At 32.7% G+C, this 16432-nt stretch overlaps 1 protein-coding gene across 1 annotated transcript in view; it reads left to right on the forward strand.

The window, feature by feature from the left end:
- HTR2C (5-hydroxytryptamine receptor 2C) overlaps positions 1–16432 on the forward strand; it is a 167384-nt gene that overhangs the window by 94677 nt on the left and 56275 nt on the right. The window contains exon 3 of the mRNA XM_055338656.1: positions 1501–1701. Coding sequence (XP_055194631.1) covers positions 1501–1701 — 201 coding nt within the window. The remainder of the gene's footprint in view (positions 1–1500; positions 1702–16432) is intronic.

Here is a 16432-nt window from a genome sequence, read left to right on the forward strand (position 1 = left end):
TATCAAAAGAAAGAAAATGGTAAAGATTAAAATGAAGATAAACAAAATAAAGAATAGAAAAAAAAACAAAAACAAGAAAGTCCAGGACCACATGGCTTCACTGACAAATTTTACCAAACATTTAAAGAATGAACACCAATTCTTATCAAATTCCTACAAAATAGGTGAGAGAACACTTTGTAACTCATTCAATGAGACCAGCATTACCCGGATACCAAAGCCAGATAATTACATTACAAGAAAAGACAAGTATAGAACAATATTACTAATAAATATAGATGCAAAAATTCTCAACAAAATACTAGCAAATTAAATATAACATCATAGTATACACCATACCCAAATGAGATTTATCACAGGAATGCAACGATGGTTCAACATGTAAAAATCAACTAATGGAATCACATCACATTAATAGAATTAAGGTAAGAAAACCACAAAATCAACTCGATTCAAAAAACGCATTTGACAAAAATCCATCACTCTTTTATGATAAGAACACTCAATAAACTATAAATAGAAGGAAACTTCTTCAACATGATAAAAGGTATTTATGAAAAACCCACAGCTAACATTCTACTTACTAGTGAAAGAATGAAAAATTTTCTTTTAAGATCAGGAAAAAGGACAAGATGGCTGTTTTTACTTCTTCCATTCAACATTGTACTGGAAATTTTATATAGAGCAATTAAGCAAGAAAGAAAATAAAAGGCAAGGGAAAATTAGAAAAGTTAAATTATCTCTATTCAAAGATGACTGGATCTTGTAAACAGAAAATCCTAAAGAATCCACACACACAACAATATATCTAATAAATGAATTCAGCAAAATTGCAGGATACAAGATTAACACCTGAAAAGCAGTTATAGTTCTACATACTAGCTATGAACTGTCCATAAAGGAAATTTTTTAAATGATTCTATTCACAAGAGCATCAAAAAAAAAAAAACCTTCAATTAATAAGAGCTTTAGCCAAAAAAGGAATAAAATACTGATACATGGTACAAAATGGATGAACCTCAAAGATAATATGTTAGTGAAAGAAGCCAGGCACTTATTGCATGATTCCATTTATATAAAATATCCCGATTAGTTAAATCCATATAGGCAAAAACAGATTAGAATTTTTCAGGCGCTGGAGGAGGGGAGAATGGGGAGTGACTGCTTAATGAATAGTGGTTTCCTTTTGGAATGATGAAATGTTTTGTAACTAGAAAGAAGCGATGGTCGGATAGTATTGTGAATGTGCTAAATGCCACAGGGCTATACACTTTTAAATGATTAATTTTATGTTATGTAAATTTTATCTCAATAAGAAATAGTGTATGTAACACTGAAGGCATTATCATCATCGTCATCATCATTACTTGGAAAATAAAGTTTCTCAAATTTCACTTTCTTTAAAAAGCTTAGATTATGAGAGGAAAATAATAAGTAGGCTAACATGTAGATGGTGTAATTTGGATACTATGTTCTTGTCTTCTCTCTTTTCTCTTTCAGATTATGTCTGGCCACTACCTAGATATTTGTGCCCCGTCTGGATTTCTTTGGATGTTTTATTTTCTACAGCGTCCATCATGCACCTCTGCGCTATCTCGCTGGATCGGTATGTAGCAATACGTAATCCTATTGAGCATAGCCGTTTCAATTCGCGGACTAAGGCCATCATGAAGATTGCTATTGTTTGGGCAATTTCGATAGGTAAATAACGTTCTTGGCCATTAGAATTGCAGCGGCTATGCTCAATACTTTCGGATTATGTACTGTGAACAACGTACAGACGTCGACTGGTAACATTTGCGTTTAATCGGGATTCTATTTAAGAATTATTCTTAACCTATTTATCTGATATTTAGGTTAACAATAATGAAAGAAATGTATGTTAATATGTATATGTAAGGTTTCTATTTATGCTGCTAAATTATTTTAAGCATCAATATGCCAATGAATTCTGCAACACAGATACAAAATCTTTGAGATATTTAAAACGATTTGAAGATAAAGATATGTGGTAGTCTAAATTTTTTAAATATAGAATTAAAAAATATAAATCTATCACAGAATATTAATCTTAATATTTTTATTCTAATTTCATATCTTCTTGAATGGAAAAGTATATAGTGTCATGTGACTCTTCATGAAGTAAACATGACTAAATTTGTGCTATTAATTGACCTCGAATACACTATTTTGCCTCCGGTTTTTTTTTTTTTTTTAATTTTTTTATTTTTTTATTTTTTTTTATTTGCCTCCGGTTTTAAATATCTCCTTAGGTTCTGCTTATACAATAAGAGAAAAAAATCCATTTTTTAAAAGATTTGGAGGAGATTGAAGGGAGAGAAATGGTCATCTTATTGCTTGTGATGGAGATATTCACAAATGTCTTAACAATACTAATATTCAAGTCACAAAACTTAACCAGTAGGAATGTAAGGGCTTTGACAGTTTTTTTTTTTCCCTTCGTTTCCTCCTCTTCCAGCTGGAACTTATATTTAGCATCTCACTAAATAATTCCTCCTCATAGTTATGTTTCTATAAAAGGTTCTGGTAAAGTTTGCAACGAGATCAAGACATCTATACAGTCTTCACTGATATCATCTAAAGATTTTGACTCTGAGTTTACTGATAAAATAAATTTAAGTTTTAAGATTGTTCTATTGTTGGTGAACATACACAAACAACACACACCTTTAGATAAAAAGCAATAAAACTTCACCCAGACAAAAAAGAGAATCTATTTACACAATTTCACCTACATACTCAAGGGCTCACAGATTTTACTTCCTTCACTCCAAAGAGCTCATCTAAAAAGATGCCAGTTCTTATGGTGTTTACAAAGGAAATATAGAGGGCAGCCCCGGTGGCGCAGTGGTTTAGCACCGCCTGCCGCCTGGGGTGTGATCCTGGAGACCTGGGATGGAGTCCCCGACAGGCTCCCTGCATGGAGTCTGCTTCTCCCTCTGCCTGTGTCTCTGCCCCTCTCTCTCTGTCTCTATGAATAAATAAAAATATTTTAAAAAATTCTCATTAAAAAAAAAACAAAGGAAATATAGAGCTAAATTAAATTAGAGTACTAGAGCCATCAGCTTTTAACAATGACAGATGGGCAATCTGCAATGATGTTTGTGTTAAAGCCAACAAAAAAGTATAGAAAAAATACTATCATCATTGAGAAGCTAATAAGACAGCAAAGGATCCAGAAAAAGACAGAAATCTAGGAAGAATGACTATGACTTTTGGGTCACTTTTGCCAAGGATGCATTTGCAAACCTGAATATGGGACAGAAGGTTGAGAAGCTCATTTTACATTCTCACAAGCAAAGAAGGTCTAAAGCAGGAATGCAGACTATGGCATGGGTCAACCAACTTGAGTTTATTTTTTGGTCACCAAAGGCCTGTACACTAGAAATAAGGATGGACCACTCTTCAATTAAATTCAGGCCACGATTAAGTTATGTGTGTAACCAATAAAAATCTGAAGCTTGAAAATTGGGTTAAGGTGATTTCATATTTTTCAAGTTTCTAATTTCTCTAACATAAGCAAAAGATTCATTGTACACTTCAAATTATTTCCTTTAATAATTTTTAATTGCAGTAGCTAGAATACAATGATAAACAGACACATTAAGAGACAAAACAACATGAATCAGGTATAACATAACAGAAGATAATACAAATGAACTCACTGACACTCAAGATAGTGGAATTACCAGACATAGATTTTAAAGAATTATTTGTATTCTGCATGTGAAAATTATAAGCTGAATTTAAATATTTCAAATTTCTTTGATTTTTAATTTTTTAATTTTTATTTATTTATGATAGAGAGAGAGAGAGAGAGAGAGAGAGAGAGAGGCAGAGACACAGGCAGAGGGAGAAGCAGGCTCCATGCACCAGGAGCCCAACGTGGGACTCGATCCCAGGTCTCCAGGATCGCGCCCTGGGCCAAAGGCAGGCGCTAAACCGCTGCGCCACCCAGGGATCCCTGAATTTAAATATTTCAGCAGGAAACTACAAACTATAAACAGGGACATTTAAGATTTGAGAAGCAGCTGGAAAATTTGGAGCTTAGGCATAACACAAAACCCAAGAACTCAAAGCCAGTTTAGACATAACTAAAAAGAGCATTACTGGAGATTGATTAGAAGAAACAGTGGTGAATAAGCAAGGAGAATTGGAAGGATACAAAAGAGAGAAGAAAGAGTAAGATAAGACATATAGCCTGGGTGGTGCAGTGTTAAGCATCCAACTCTTTGTTTCAGCTCAGGTCATGATCTCAGGTTATGAGACAAGCCTCACATCAGGCTCTACGCTCAGCACAAAGTCTGTTTAAGTTTCTCTTCTCCCTTTGCCCCTCCCCCCATGCACTCATGCTTTCTGTCTCTCAAATAAATAAATAAATCTTAAGAACAAAATAAAGTGAGAGAATTTTTACAAGGTGAGTGAAGAATGTCAGAAAAGCAATATTTGAAGAAATAATGGCCTTTGGATTTGATGAAAGACGCTGATTCTCACATTGAAAGAGCTCAACAGACCTTAAGCAGAATGAATAAGAAATCAACATTTAGACCCCTCATAACATTTCATTAAAAAAAGAAAAAAATCAATTTTAAAGAGATAGAGATGAACTTCAATAGAACAATGATAAGATAGATGAATGGCTTCTCAACAGAAACAATGAAAGCGAGGTGTTGAAGTGACAGTGTCAATGTGCTGATAAAAAGTGAATGCTAAATTAAAGCCATATAGTCAGCAAAATTATACCTCAGGAATTGAAGTGAAATGAGGACTTTACTGGGCCAAAAAAAGCCAAGAGAACATAATAAAAATAGACTCCTACTTAAGAAAATGCTAAAGGATGTTCTTAAAACAAAAGAAAATGGCCACAGATGGAAGATTGGAGATGCAAGAAACAGGAACAGTGAAAAACGACACATGTGGAATTACTGTGTTGTACATCTAAAACAAATGTAACATTGTGTCAACTATACGCAAAGTTTATTTTTTAAATGAATCACTGAAAAAGAAAAGAAAATGGTAAATGTATCATTAAATATGAATAAACATTGATTGTATAAAATAATATTTATCAAAATTGACCATATAAATCAATTCTCTATAAATTTCAAAGTGTTGGAATCGTAAAGTGCATATTCTTTGGCTGAAATTCAAATGAGACAGAAATGTTTATCAAAAGATAACTAGAAAATCTACATATATTTGGAAATTAAGAAATTACTTTCCAACAAGCTTTGATCCAATAGATTTCAAATCCATTGATAATTCTTCATTTATTATTTAAATCATTTATTATTATGTGATTATAAAATTATAATTTTTCTTACTTTATCATTCTTCCTTTATTAGTTAACATTATATTGTAAGGAAGAATTTTCCCCTCCCACCCTTTGTCATTTATTTATTCATATTGGTAAAAACTTTTGCTGTAATCAATATAACTTAAGTCATTACTGTACTTAATTATTTTTTATGCTCAATTGTCCTACATTATTTCATGAGAACTCCTCTTAATATGTACCATCAGTTTTTGAGCACTTACTTTCTGGCATGAATTATGCCAGATTCACCTTTTACTTTCCATGCCCCAGTTCTGAAATCAGTAGTCTCATAAAAGGAAACTTTGTTCTTTTTAGTGGTCTATTATTTTATAAAACCAGATATGGAATCTAGGTATGCTCATTGCTACTCGGACATTTTTGCTCCTATATGTCTATGCCTTTAATCCCAATCCAGTAATGCAAGATTCTTCTGACACTTTCCTAATTCCTTATTATTCCTCATTTGTCTCACAATAAGCAACTTGGTCTCCAAATGCATCTATTTATTTTTTCATTTATTTATTTAATTTCTTATTTATATTTTTAAAAATCCTACAATACAACAAATTCATTTCAGAATATCTAGCCTCATATCAGTACAATAAGTAAAATGCTATTTTAAAGTTGTTATTACAATTTCTTTTGTCTTTAGAATGTTTCCCACCAAGTGTATGTAACCAAAGCATTGTGTTCAAAATGCTAGGATTCATTTGAATTTTTTTCTTCTGTTGGTTCTGTTACCAATTGTTCATAGTTAGGGATTTTTTGGTTTCTGTATACACTCAATATTGATGTACCCCACATTGTTGACTTTATTTTTAATGTGTAAAACCTTAATATCATGTTCCATACCATATGATTTCACTCATATGTGGAATTTAAGAAACAAAACAAAGGTAGAAACAAACAAGCAGAGGTAGAAAATGAAAGAGAGAGTTAAAGCAAGAAACAGACTTTTAAGTATATAGAACAATCTGAGGGTTACTAGAGGGGAGGGCCAAGGGACAATGGGTTGAATAGGTGTTGGAAATTAAGGAGTGTATTTGTGATAAGCACAAGGTGACATATGGAACTGTGGAATCATTATATTGTACGCCTGAAACTAATATAACACTGTATGTTAACTAACTAGAATTAAAATAAAAACAAATATATATCATGTTCCAAAAGTCAAAACTACACAAATATCAGAGATATGTCAGGCTTTCTTCTATCTATTGTTTAACCCACTCACTAATTTCTGAAGTATATTGCTGGAGATTATTTTTGCAAAAAAAAAAAAAACCCACACATATATTGTTTATCTTTTCCTAGATAAAAGATAAAATACTACATACATGTTAACACATTGACATTTTTCACTTGATAGTATGTCCTGGAACCACTCTATATCAACTCATAGCAAGATGGTAGATGTAAACTGAAATATCATGTATATGGCCAGAAAATTGCATTTAAAAGCCAAATTTCTTCTATTTTTCACACCTGCTAGTACTGCACTGGATAGGTACATCATTATTTGTTTAACCAATCTCCTGTGTGGTATGAGCATTTGAAGTTGTTTCTCATATCTTGTAATTACTGAGAATTCCACCAAAAATAATCATTTGCATATCACTCTGCATACTTCTCACTCTGTATATGTTTCATACTTTTGGAAATTTAGTTTCAACAAAAATTCCTAATTTACCAAGAGGTAAATGTATACATAACAATTAGTAAGGGGTTGAGCCATTTTTCATTCCTACTAGCAATGTAAGAGACCCCATTTCCCCAAAGCCTTGATAAAAAGTGTATTTTCAAACTTTTAAAATTTTGCCAATCCAATAGGTGCAAAATATCAACTTAGTTTCATTTTGCATCTACTTTATCATGAAAGAAATTGAGCTTGTTTTCTTATGTTTAAAATGCCATTACTAAATTAGTTTTATGCAAAGTGCACCTTTTGCTAATTTTTCTGTTTTTTAATCGTTTTCTTTCTCAATTTCAATATCTCTTGGTACATCACATATAATAAACATTTTACATGTTATAAGCGAAAATATTTTTTACTGTGTTTACTATTTGCTATCACTTATGATGCATCTGCCATGGAGAATTGTTCCTTTTTGCAGTTCATTTTATCACTCAGATTTCATTTCTGTTTTGAGTGATTGTATAAATTCTTGCCCCACACTCAGGTTAGATAGTAAATCACACATATCTTGCTCATTGTTTACTTTAGGTCTCCAATACATTTGGAGTTTATTTTTTGTATGTGGAATTTATTTTGTACGTGCGATATGCATTCGATTTTATCTTTTTCTGAATAATCATTCAGTTGCTTCATGCTGTTTATTTAAAAGGTTTATGTAGTCTGTAACTTACAATGCCACTTGTATAGTATATTAAACTATCTTCCATACCTGGGCTTATTTTTAAAGTTTATGTTGTATTCCAATAGTTTATCCATTCATGTGCCAATTCCCCACTGTTTTAATTATGAAGATTCCATAATAAATATTGTCAACCCATATGGTTCATCTTCACTCATAACTCTTATCTTTTAGAGCTTGCCTAGATATTCTGGAATGTTTAATTTTCCTTATGAGCTTTTACATTAAATTTCCTATTCCCATTTCAAAATCCTGTTCGTATTTTGATAGGGGTCTCTTTAAATTTATGAAATAATCTAGAAAGAAGGTAACAATTCTAAAAAAAAAAATACTTTCTTTAATCTATTTACTAATTTAAATTATGGCCAGTCTGTAACTTAAACTTTACAGCCAAGTTTATCATATGGTCACTTTAATGTCTTCCTTATTGCCATTTCATCTCACAAGAATTAATTTTGTAGGGCAGCCCGGGTGGCTTAGCGGTTTAGCACCGCCTTTGGCCCAGGATGTGATCCTGGAGACCTGGGATCGAGTCCCACGTCGGGCTCCCAGCATGGAGCCTGCTTCTCCCTCTGCCTGTGTCTCTGTGTCTCTCTCTGTGTCTCTCATGAATAAATAAATAAAATATTTTAAAAAAAGAATTAATTTTGTAGCTCTATCACTCTACTGAAGCTGTTCTCTGCAAATTCATTAGTGACTTCTTAATTATCTAATTCATCAGTTCTCAAACTTTTTGATCTCAAGATATCTTTACACATTTAAACTATTGAAGGCTATAGTTTATATATAGAGATATATATATTTAACTATAAACTAGATATAGTTTATTATATCTATATATATAGTTTATAGTTTATTTAAACTACATATATATCTCAATATTTATTGTCCCAGAAATTAAAATTGAGACTTTTTTATGTATGGATTTATTTAAAAACCAAGAAACCTATTATATGGTATATATATAAATAACATAGCTCTTTGAAAAATAGCTGCATTTTCCAAAAAAAAAAATGAGGTTAGTGAAGAGTGACATTGTCTTAGACTTTAAAAATCTCTTTATCGTCTGACTTCATAGAAGACAGCAAGATTCTCTGCTTCTGCATCTAATCTGTCTCAGTGAGTTGCTTTGGTTGAATTATGTGAAGAAAATACATATCCTCATATAGATAGGTAGCTTCAATACAAGAAAGTATTTTAATAATGTTTTCAGATAACATTGGACATTTCCTTTGATACTCACTGAAACCCAGTATGTTTTTTAGTTTCTTAAATTTAGTTGCAATATGTGCTTGGAAACCATATCACTGATTTGTTTCATATACTGTTACATTAAAAGCCACTAATTTGTCTTGCGCTTTGATATTTTACCCAAGATTTATCTTGTAACATCAAGCATAGATCATTTAGAAAATATTGGTTCCCTGAGTTATGCAGATTTCCCAAATGTTAATACAATATCAAAAAATCGCATGCATTAATAATCCCTACCAATCTTACCAGAAAAGTCTCTAAATATTAGAGAAGTGTCAAACTCCCAGGGATGTGTCCAAGTTTTCCAAATTTCCAATATTCACTTGAGAGCTCAAATTTTATCATTAGCGGTAAATACCATCTGTCTTTTTCCCTGACATGACGGGTTCAACACATCCATTTTTAAGAAACTATCTGCCAGGGATGCCTGAGTGGCTCAGTGGTTGAGAGTCTGCCTTTGGCTCAGGGCATGATCCCGGAGTCCAGGATTGAGTCCCACATCCGGTTCCATGCAGGGAGCCTGCTTCTCCCTCTGCCTGTGTCTGTTCTGTCTGTCTGTCTGTCTCTCTCTCTGTCTCCCATGAATAAATAAATAAAATCTTTTTTAAAAAGGAAAATATCTGCCAAATATCCAAGTATGAATAATGCTAGTGTGTCTAGCAGTCATTCAAGGAAAAATATTATACCACAGGAAAAGGGTCTAGTGCATCCTCCAACTCTAATGACTGCATAAGTATTTTTCCTCAAAGTAACCATCTTCTATCAGTATGCAGCAGAAGTACTCTATGTATACTTTCATTTCATCACATGGATTAATGAAAGAGTAAAAATTTAGTAAAATTAATATTTTTTTACTGCTTCACTAAGGACATTCTTAAATAAAACTTGTCTTTTTTCCTTGAAAGTGTGTGGTGGTGAGCAAAACAATGATTACCTGTACAATTTGGTGTCATGAGTCTTGCTCATGTTAAGGCACCAGCAGTTTTACCCACTATTATTTGGTACCATCACTAAAAATGTAAACACAGAAAAAACAGCAAATAACACAGTAAATATTATTATGGAAGCAGTTTTGATGTCATCATATCATTGAAAAAGTCTTAGAGACACCCAGTTATCCATGGGCCACACTTTCTAAGAGCTGTGTTTCCAATTTTAGCTTCTTCTGTGGCATTTTGAAGCTGTTGACAATGCTTTCCTCATAATTCTCTCTTCCTTGGCAAGCTATGACATCATTTTTCTTTGGTTTTCTTCACTCTTACCTTTCTGTCTGCTGTTATTTATTCTCTTCATTTTCTGCTTTACTCCCACTCTTCCCCAAGATTCTATTCTTTCCAGTTGCTTCTACAGTTTTCTTGGTTTACTTCATCCACAGAAAAAATTAAAATCAATCTACTGTTGACTCTCAAGTAAGCATTTCTATTTCTATCCAGATTATATCCAGATCTCTAGTTTCAGATGTATAGGAGTATAGAGATGAATGTTGGACATGTATCTCAAACGCCATCTTGCCAAATTGCACTCAAAACCTTCCCCCATCTCAAGTTTTTCTTCACCCATTTTTGTTTCTCAAGTGAACAGCAACATCTCCCATTTACCCAAAAAGGAAACTGAGAATCATTTTAGAATTCTTCTCTTTCTCCCCATGGCAGATCAACACAACCTATCCTCAACATTCCTTAGTATTTTTCACATTCCAGTCACTCCATTTACTCATTTGATTTCTTGATTTATGTCTCTTTTTTTTTTATTTAAATTCAAGTTAGTTAACATATAGTGTATTATTAGTTTCAGGGTAGAATTTACTGATTTATCAGCTGCATATAATACCCAGTGCTTATTATATCAAGTGCCCTCCTTAATGCCCATCATCCAATTACCTCATTCTCTCTGCTTGTTAAGCCTTAATTGTTAACCATTTATGCATTCACATCTCCTTCTCTCCTACCTCTGTGAAAGGAATGATTCTCACCATAGCCAAATCACATCTTCACTTCCCTAAGTAAGGCAGGTACTTACCCATGATAAGAACAATAGTTCTTCTCCAAATCTCCATGTTCAATTACTCAGAGAATTCCTTCAAACCTGGCTTTATTTTTATATCATTTTCTCCATGCTTTCTTTATTGTGTGCTTTGACATTTTAACCACCTTGGTTTTCTCATGTTGGTCCACCCTTCTCCTTTGGCCAGGGCAATTTTCTATTGCTATGCGAAATTCTCTACTGTATTAGTGATTTAGTTATTTTGATATGCAGTAAGGTACTGCCTTAAGGAATTTTGTCCACTCTCATGACTCATTAGTAGCCATGGTTTACAAATTCAATGCCTTCCAAATATCTCCTCTATCTCATTTTGCAACCTCTGAAACATAATTTTCACTTTAAGTCAGTGGTTCTGACCTAGGTCTATGAATAAAATTCATGGTATCTATAAACTAAAACTTAAAAAAATTAAGTGTAACATATACAGTAAAGTACACAAATCTTCAGTGTATAGCTTGATGAATTTTTACATATGTATTCACCACTGCAATGAACACACAGGAAAAGATAGAGAACATTCCAAATATCCAGAGGATGATCTGTTGCCTCCTTTCTGTAATCTCCTTTGGGTAACCAATATTCTGACTTCTAAAACCACAGATTAGTTTTGCCTATTTGGAACATCATATAAATGGAAGCACATAATCTATACTCTTTTATGTATTCTTTATCAATAGTTAGTTCTTTTTCATTGTCACATAGTGTTCCATTATATAAACATTTAAAAATGAATTTATCTTGTTAATATTGGTGAATATTTGGTTTGTTTCCAGTGTTTGGCTATTATAAATAAAGTTGCAAAGAACTGGAGTGTCCCTGCTTTTTAGTGAATAAAAACATTCAATTCTGTTGCTATTTTAACCAAAAGAGAAATCTGAGAATCATTTTAGACTTATTCAGTGTATATTGTCGAAGGTTTTTCCAAACCACTCGTGTCCATTTACAAAACCATCCACATAACAAGAGGTGAAAGAAATATAATGTAAGAAGTATAAGAAAAAAATAAAGTTTTTGCCAAAAATTCATATTTTTGGTCTTAATTGTGGGCCAACACACACATTTTCTATTAGGGCCAGGTAGGAAATATTTTAGAATTTGTGGGCCATTTATGGTCTCTGTTGTATATGTTTTTAACAACCTTTTAAAATGTAAAATAATTCTTAGTCAATACAAATACAGTCTGTAGGCCAAATTGGGCCCGTTGAGTCCCAGTTTGCTAAACTCTGGTCCTAATAATTAAATTATGTTCTGGTAAGTATGTAGTAATGGTCTCGTTTTAGTAATGATTTTTATATCTCTCATGATTTACAATGTTGAAGATTTTTTCTTCTGTTTTTGATGAATTTTGATGTTTTCTTTCATATCCTTTGTGATGCATCTTTTGGAAACATTTGCCTATTTTCAATTTAGCTATCTTTCACTAATTGATTTCTAGAGGTCTTTTTTACATTCTAGATTGAGTATTTTTCTGAATAAATATATTCAGAATATTTTCTCTTAGTCTGTGCCTAGTTTTCTACTATTTTAATGAAGTTCTCTCTGTCAGTGTTTACTTTAATAGAGATTTTTACATCCAGTGTAAGAAAATTTTTTCTATCCGAAGTTCAAGAGGATAAATCCCTCTGGTTTTGGTGTTGCTTTGTTCTTTCTTAATAGTTTCATGATCTTAGCTTTCACATTTAAGTCTAATAGACATCTTACTTTAATTCTTGTAGTGGTTGGATTTTTTTTTCCCCATTGACTACCTAATTGATTCAATACCACTTATTAAAAAGATTATCCTCGGGGTCACCTGAGTGGCTCAGTTGGTTAAGCATCTGCCTTCGGCTCAGGTTATGGTTCCAGGGTCCTGGGATTGAGCCCCCAACATCAAGCTCCATACATACTGTTTCCTATAGTGGCTTTAGCAATTTACATGGCTACCGAGAGTGCACCAAGGTTCCTTTTTCTCCACATCTTTGAAAACACATGTTGTCTCCTGTATTTTTTTATTTTAGCCATTCCAATAGGTATGAGGTAATATTTCATTGTGGTTTTGATTTGCATTTCCCTGATGATTAATGATGTTGACCACTGTTTTGTGTACCTGTTGACCATTTATAGGTCTCCTTCAGAAAAATGTCTATTCGGGCTTTTTGTCCACTTAAAAAACTTTTTAAATAAGTTTTTTTATTTTGAAATAATTGTAGATTCACATGCAGTTCTAAGAAATAAGAGAGAAATTCTGCATACTCTTTTTTAAGTTTTCAGCATGGTAACATCTTCCTTTACCCATTTTTTAATTGGGTTGTTTTCCTGTTATTGAATTATATGAATTCCTTACATATTTTAGATTTTAACCCCTTATCAGATACATGGCTTATAAATATTTCCTCCCACTCTTTGGTTGCCTTTTCATCTTTTGATTGTTTTCTTTGCTATGAAAAAGCTTTTTAGTTTGATGTATTCCCATTTATTATTGCATTTGTTGTTTGTACTTTTGGTATCACATCCAGAAAAATCTTTGCCAACACTGAAGTCAAGGGACTTTTTCCTTATGTTGTTTTTCTAGGACTCATGTACTTTTAGGACTTACATTTAAGTCTTTAATCCATTTCAAGTTAATTTTTGTGAATGGTGTAAGATTAGGGTACAATTTCATTCTTCTGCATGTGAATATGCAGTTTTCCCAGTATTATTTCTTGAACAAACTATCCTTTCCCCCATTGAGTATTCTTGGCTCCCTTGTCAAATATTTGTTGAAGATATATGCATGGGTTTTATTTCTGAGCTTTTGATTATGTTCCATTGGTCCATGTGTCTGTTTTTACACCAGTACCATAATGCCTTGACTATAATAGCTTTGTAGTATGGTTTAAAATCAAGAAGTATAATGCCTCCAGCTTTGTTGTTATTTCTCAAATTACTTTGGCTGTTTGGTGTCTTTTCAGGCTCCATACAAATTTTGGCATTGTCTTCTCTATTTTCGTGATAAGTGCCATTCAGATTTTGAAAAAGAGTTTCATAGAATTTATAGATGGCTTTGGGTAGTATGAACATTTTAACAATATGAATTCTTCCAATCCATGAACACACATATATTTCCACTTATTTATGTCTTCTTCAGTTTCTTTCACCAGAGTCTTATAGCATTCAGTGCACAGATCTTTTTATGAAATTGCTTAAACATGGAATGCCTGGGTGGCTCAGCGGTTGAGCACCTGCCTTCAGTCCAGGGTGTGATCCTGGAGTCCCAGGATCAAGTCTCACATCTGGCTCCCTGCATGGAGCCTGCTCCTCCCTCTGCCTGTGTCTCTGCCTCTCTTGCTCTCTGTGTCTCTCATGAATAAATAAATAAAATCTTAAAACAAAACAAAAAACAAATTAAACATATTCCTAAGTATTTATTGTTTTGATAAGACTATAAATGGGATTTTTTTCTTTATTTTTTCTTCAAATAGTTGTTAGTGTATAAAAATGCAACTGATTTCTGTATGTTGATTTTTTGTAACCTGAAAATTTATTAGTTTATTAGTTCTAATAGTTTTTTTTGGAATGTCTTTGGAATTTTCTTTTTTTTAAGATTTTATTTATTTATTCATGAAAGACACACAGAGAGTGGCAGAGACAGGTGGAGGGAGAAGCAGGCTCCCTAAGAGGAGCCTGATACAGGACTCAATCTCAGGACTCTGGAATCATGCCCTGCGCTGAAGGCAGAGGTTCAACCACTGAGCCACCCAGGCGTCCCAGTCTTTGGTATTTTCTATATATACAATCATGTTAGCTGTAAACAGAGACAATTTTACTTTTTCCTTTCGGATTTGGATTCTTTTTATTTATTTTTTTGCCCAATTGCTCTAGCTAGGACTTTCAGTGCTATAGTGAATAAGAGTAGTAAGAGTATGCATCTTTGTCTTGATTCTGATCTTAGAGGAAAAGCTTTCAACATTTCACCATTGAGTATGTTAGCTATAGGCTTGTTATATACGGTCTTTATTATGTTGAGATACATTCCTTCTATACACAATTTGTTGAGAGTTTTTATTATGAGAGAAAGTTGAATTTTGTAAAATGCTTTTTCTGCATTTTTCTTTTATCTCTATTGAGATAATCATATGATTTTTACCTTTCATTCTACTAATGTGTAATACATTAATTTGCATATGTTAAATTATATTTTAATACCAAGGATAAATTCCACATGATCATGGTGTATGTTCCTTTTATTGTGCTGTTGAATTTAGTTTGCTAGGATTTTGTTGAGGATTTTTGCATATATATTCATCAAAGCTATGGATCTGTAGTTTTCTTTTCCTGTAGTGTCCTTATGGCTTTAGTATCAGGGTAATGCTAGCCTCAAAAGTCTGGGAGTGATCCTTCTTTTTCAAGTTTTTGGAAGTATTTCAGAAAGATTGGCAGGATAAAAATAATACAAGAACAAATAAGTCTAGTTTGCCTGATATAAGTATTGCTCTTTCTTTTGACATTTACTTGCATGATAAATATTATTCCATCCCCTCACTTTCAATTTGCAAGTGCCTTTATGTCTAAAATGAGTCCCTTGTAGGCAGCACATATATGGGTTTTGGGTTTTTTTGTCCATTCTAACATCTTGTGTCTTTTGATTGGAGTGTTCAGTCTATTTACATTCAGATAATTATTGATAGGTATGTATTTATTGCCATTTTATTACTTGTTTTGTCATTGTTTCTGGAGATTTTTTTCTGATCCTTTCTTGTCTTTATCACTTTTTGTCTCTCCTTTCCACTCAAAGCGTCTCCTTTAATATTTCTTGCAGGACTGGCTTAATGGTCATGAACTCCTTTAATTGAGAAACTCTATCTCTCCTTCGATTCTGAATGATAGCCTTGCTGGATAGATTCTTGGCTGCTGATTCTTCCCATTCAGCACTTTGAATAATATATCATTCCACACCCTTCTGGCTTGCCAAGTTTCTGTAAAGAAATCTCCAACTAGACTTATGAGTTTCTCCTTCTAAGTTAAGGAATTCTTTTGTCTTGCAGCTCTTAAGATTTTTCTGTATCATTTTGTTTTGCAGATATAACTACAATATGCCTTGGTGTGGGCCTGCTTTGTGATTTTGATGCGAGTTCTCTGTGCCTCCTGAATCTGGATGTCTGTTTTATTCTTCTTTTACAAGATTGTTTCAGCTATTCTGGGTCCTTTGCATTTTCATATAAATTTTATAAGCAGTCTGTCAATTTTTTTTAAAAAAATAAGGCATCTAGGATTTTTACAAGAATTGCATTGAATCTGTAGATCATTTTGTAGAGTATTTTCATCTTAACAATATTAAGTCTTTCAATCCATTAAAGCCAGATATCTTTCCATGTATTTAGAATTTCATATATTCTTTATTTTCTGTAAGGATTTTTTTCCAGTTTTCAGTGCACCAGTCTTATACTTCTTTTGTTAAATTTA

The sequence above is a fragment of the Nyctereutes procyonoides genome, unplaced genomic scaffold (genome assembly GCF_905146905.1).
Source record: "Nyctereutes procyonoides isolate TBG_1078 unplaced genomic scaffold, NYPRO_anot_genome, whole genome shotgun sequence".
NCBI classification, from domain to species: domain Eukaryota; kingdom Metazoa; phylum Chordata; class Mammalia; order Carnivora; family Canidae; genus Nyctereutes; species Nyctereutes procyonoides.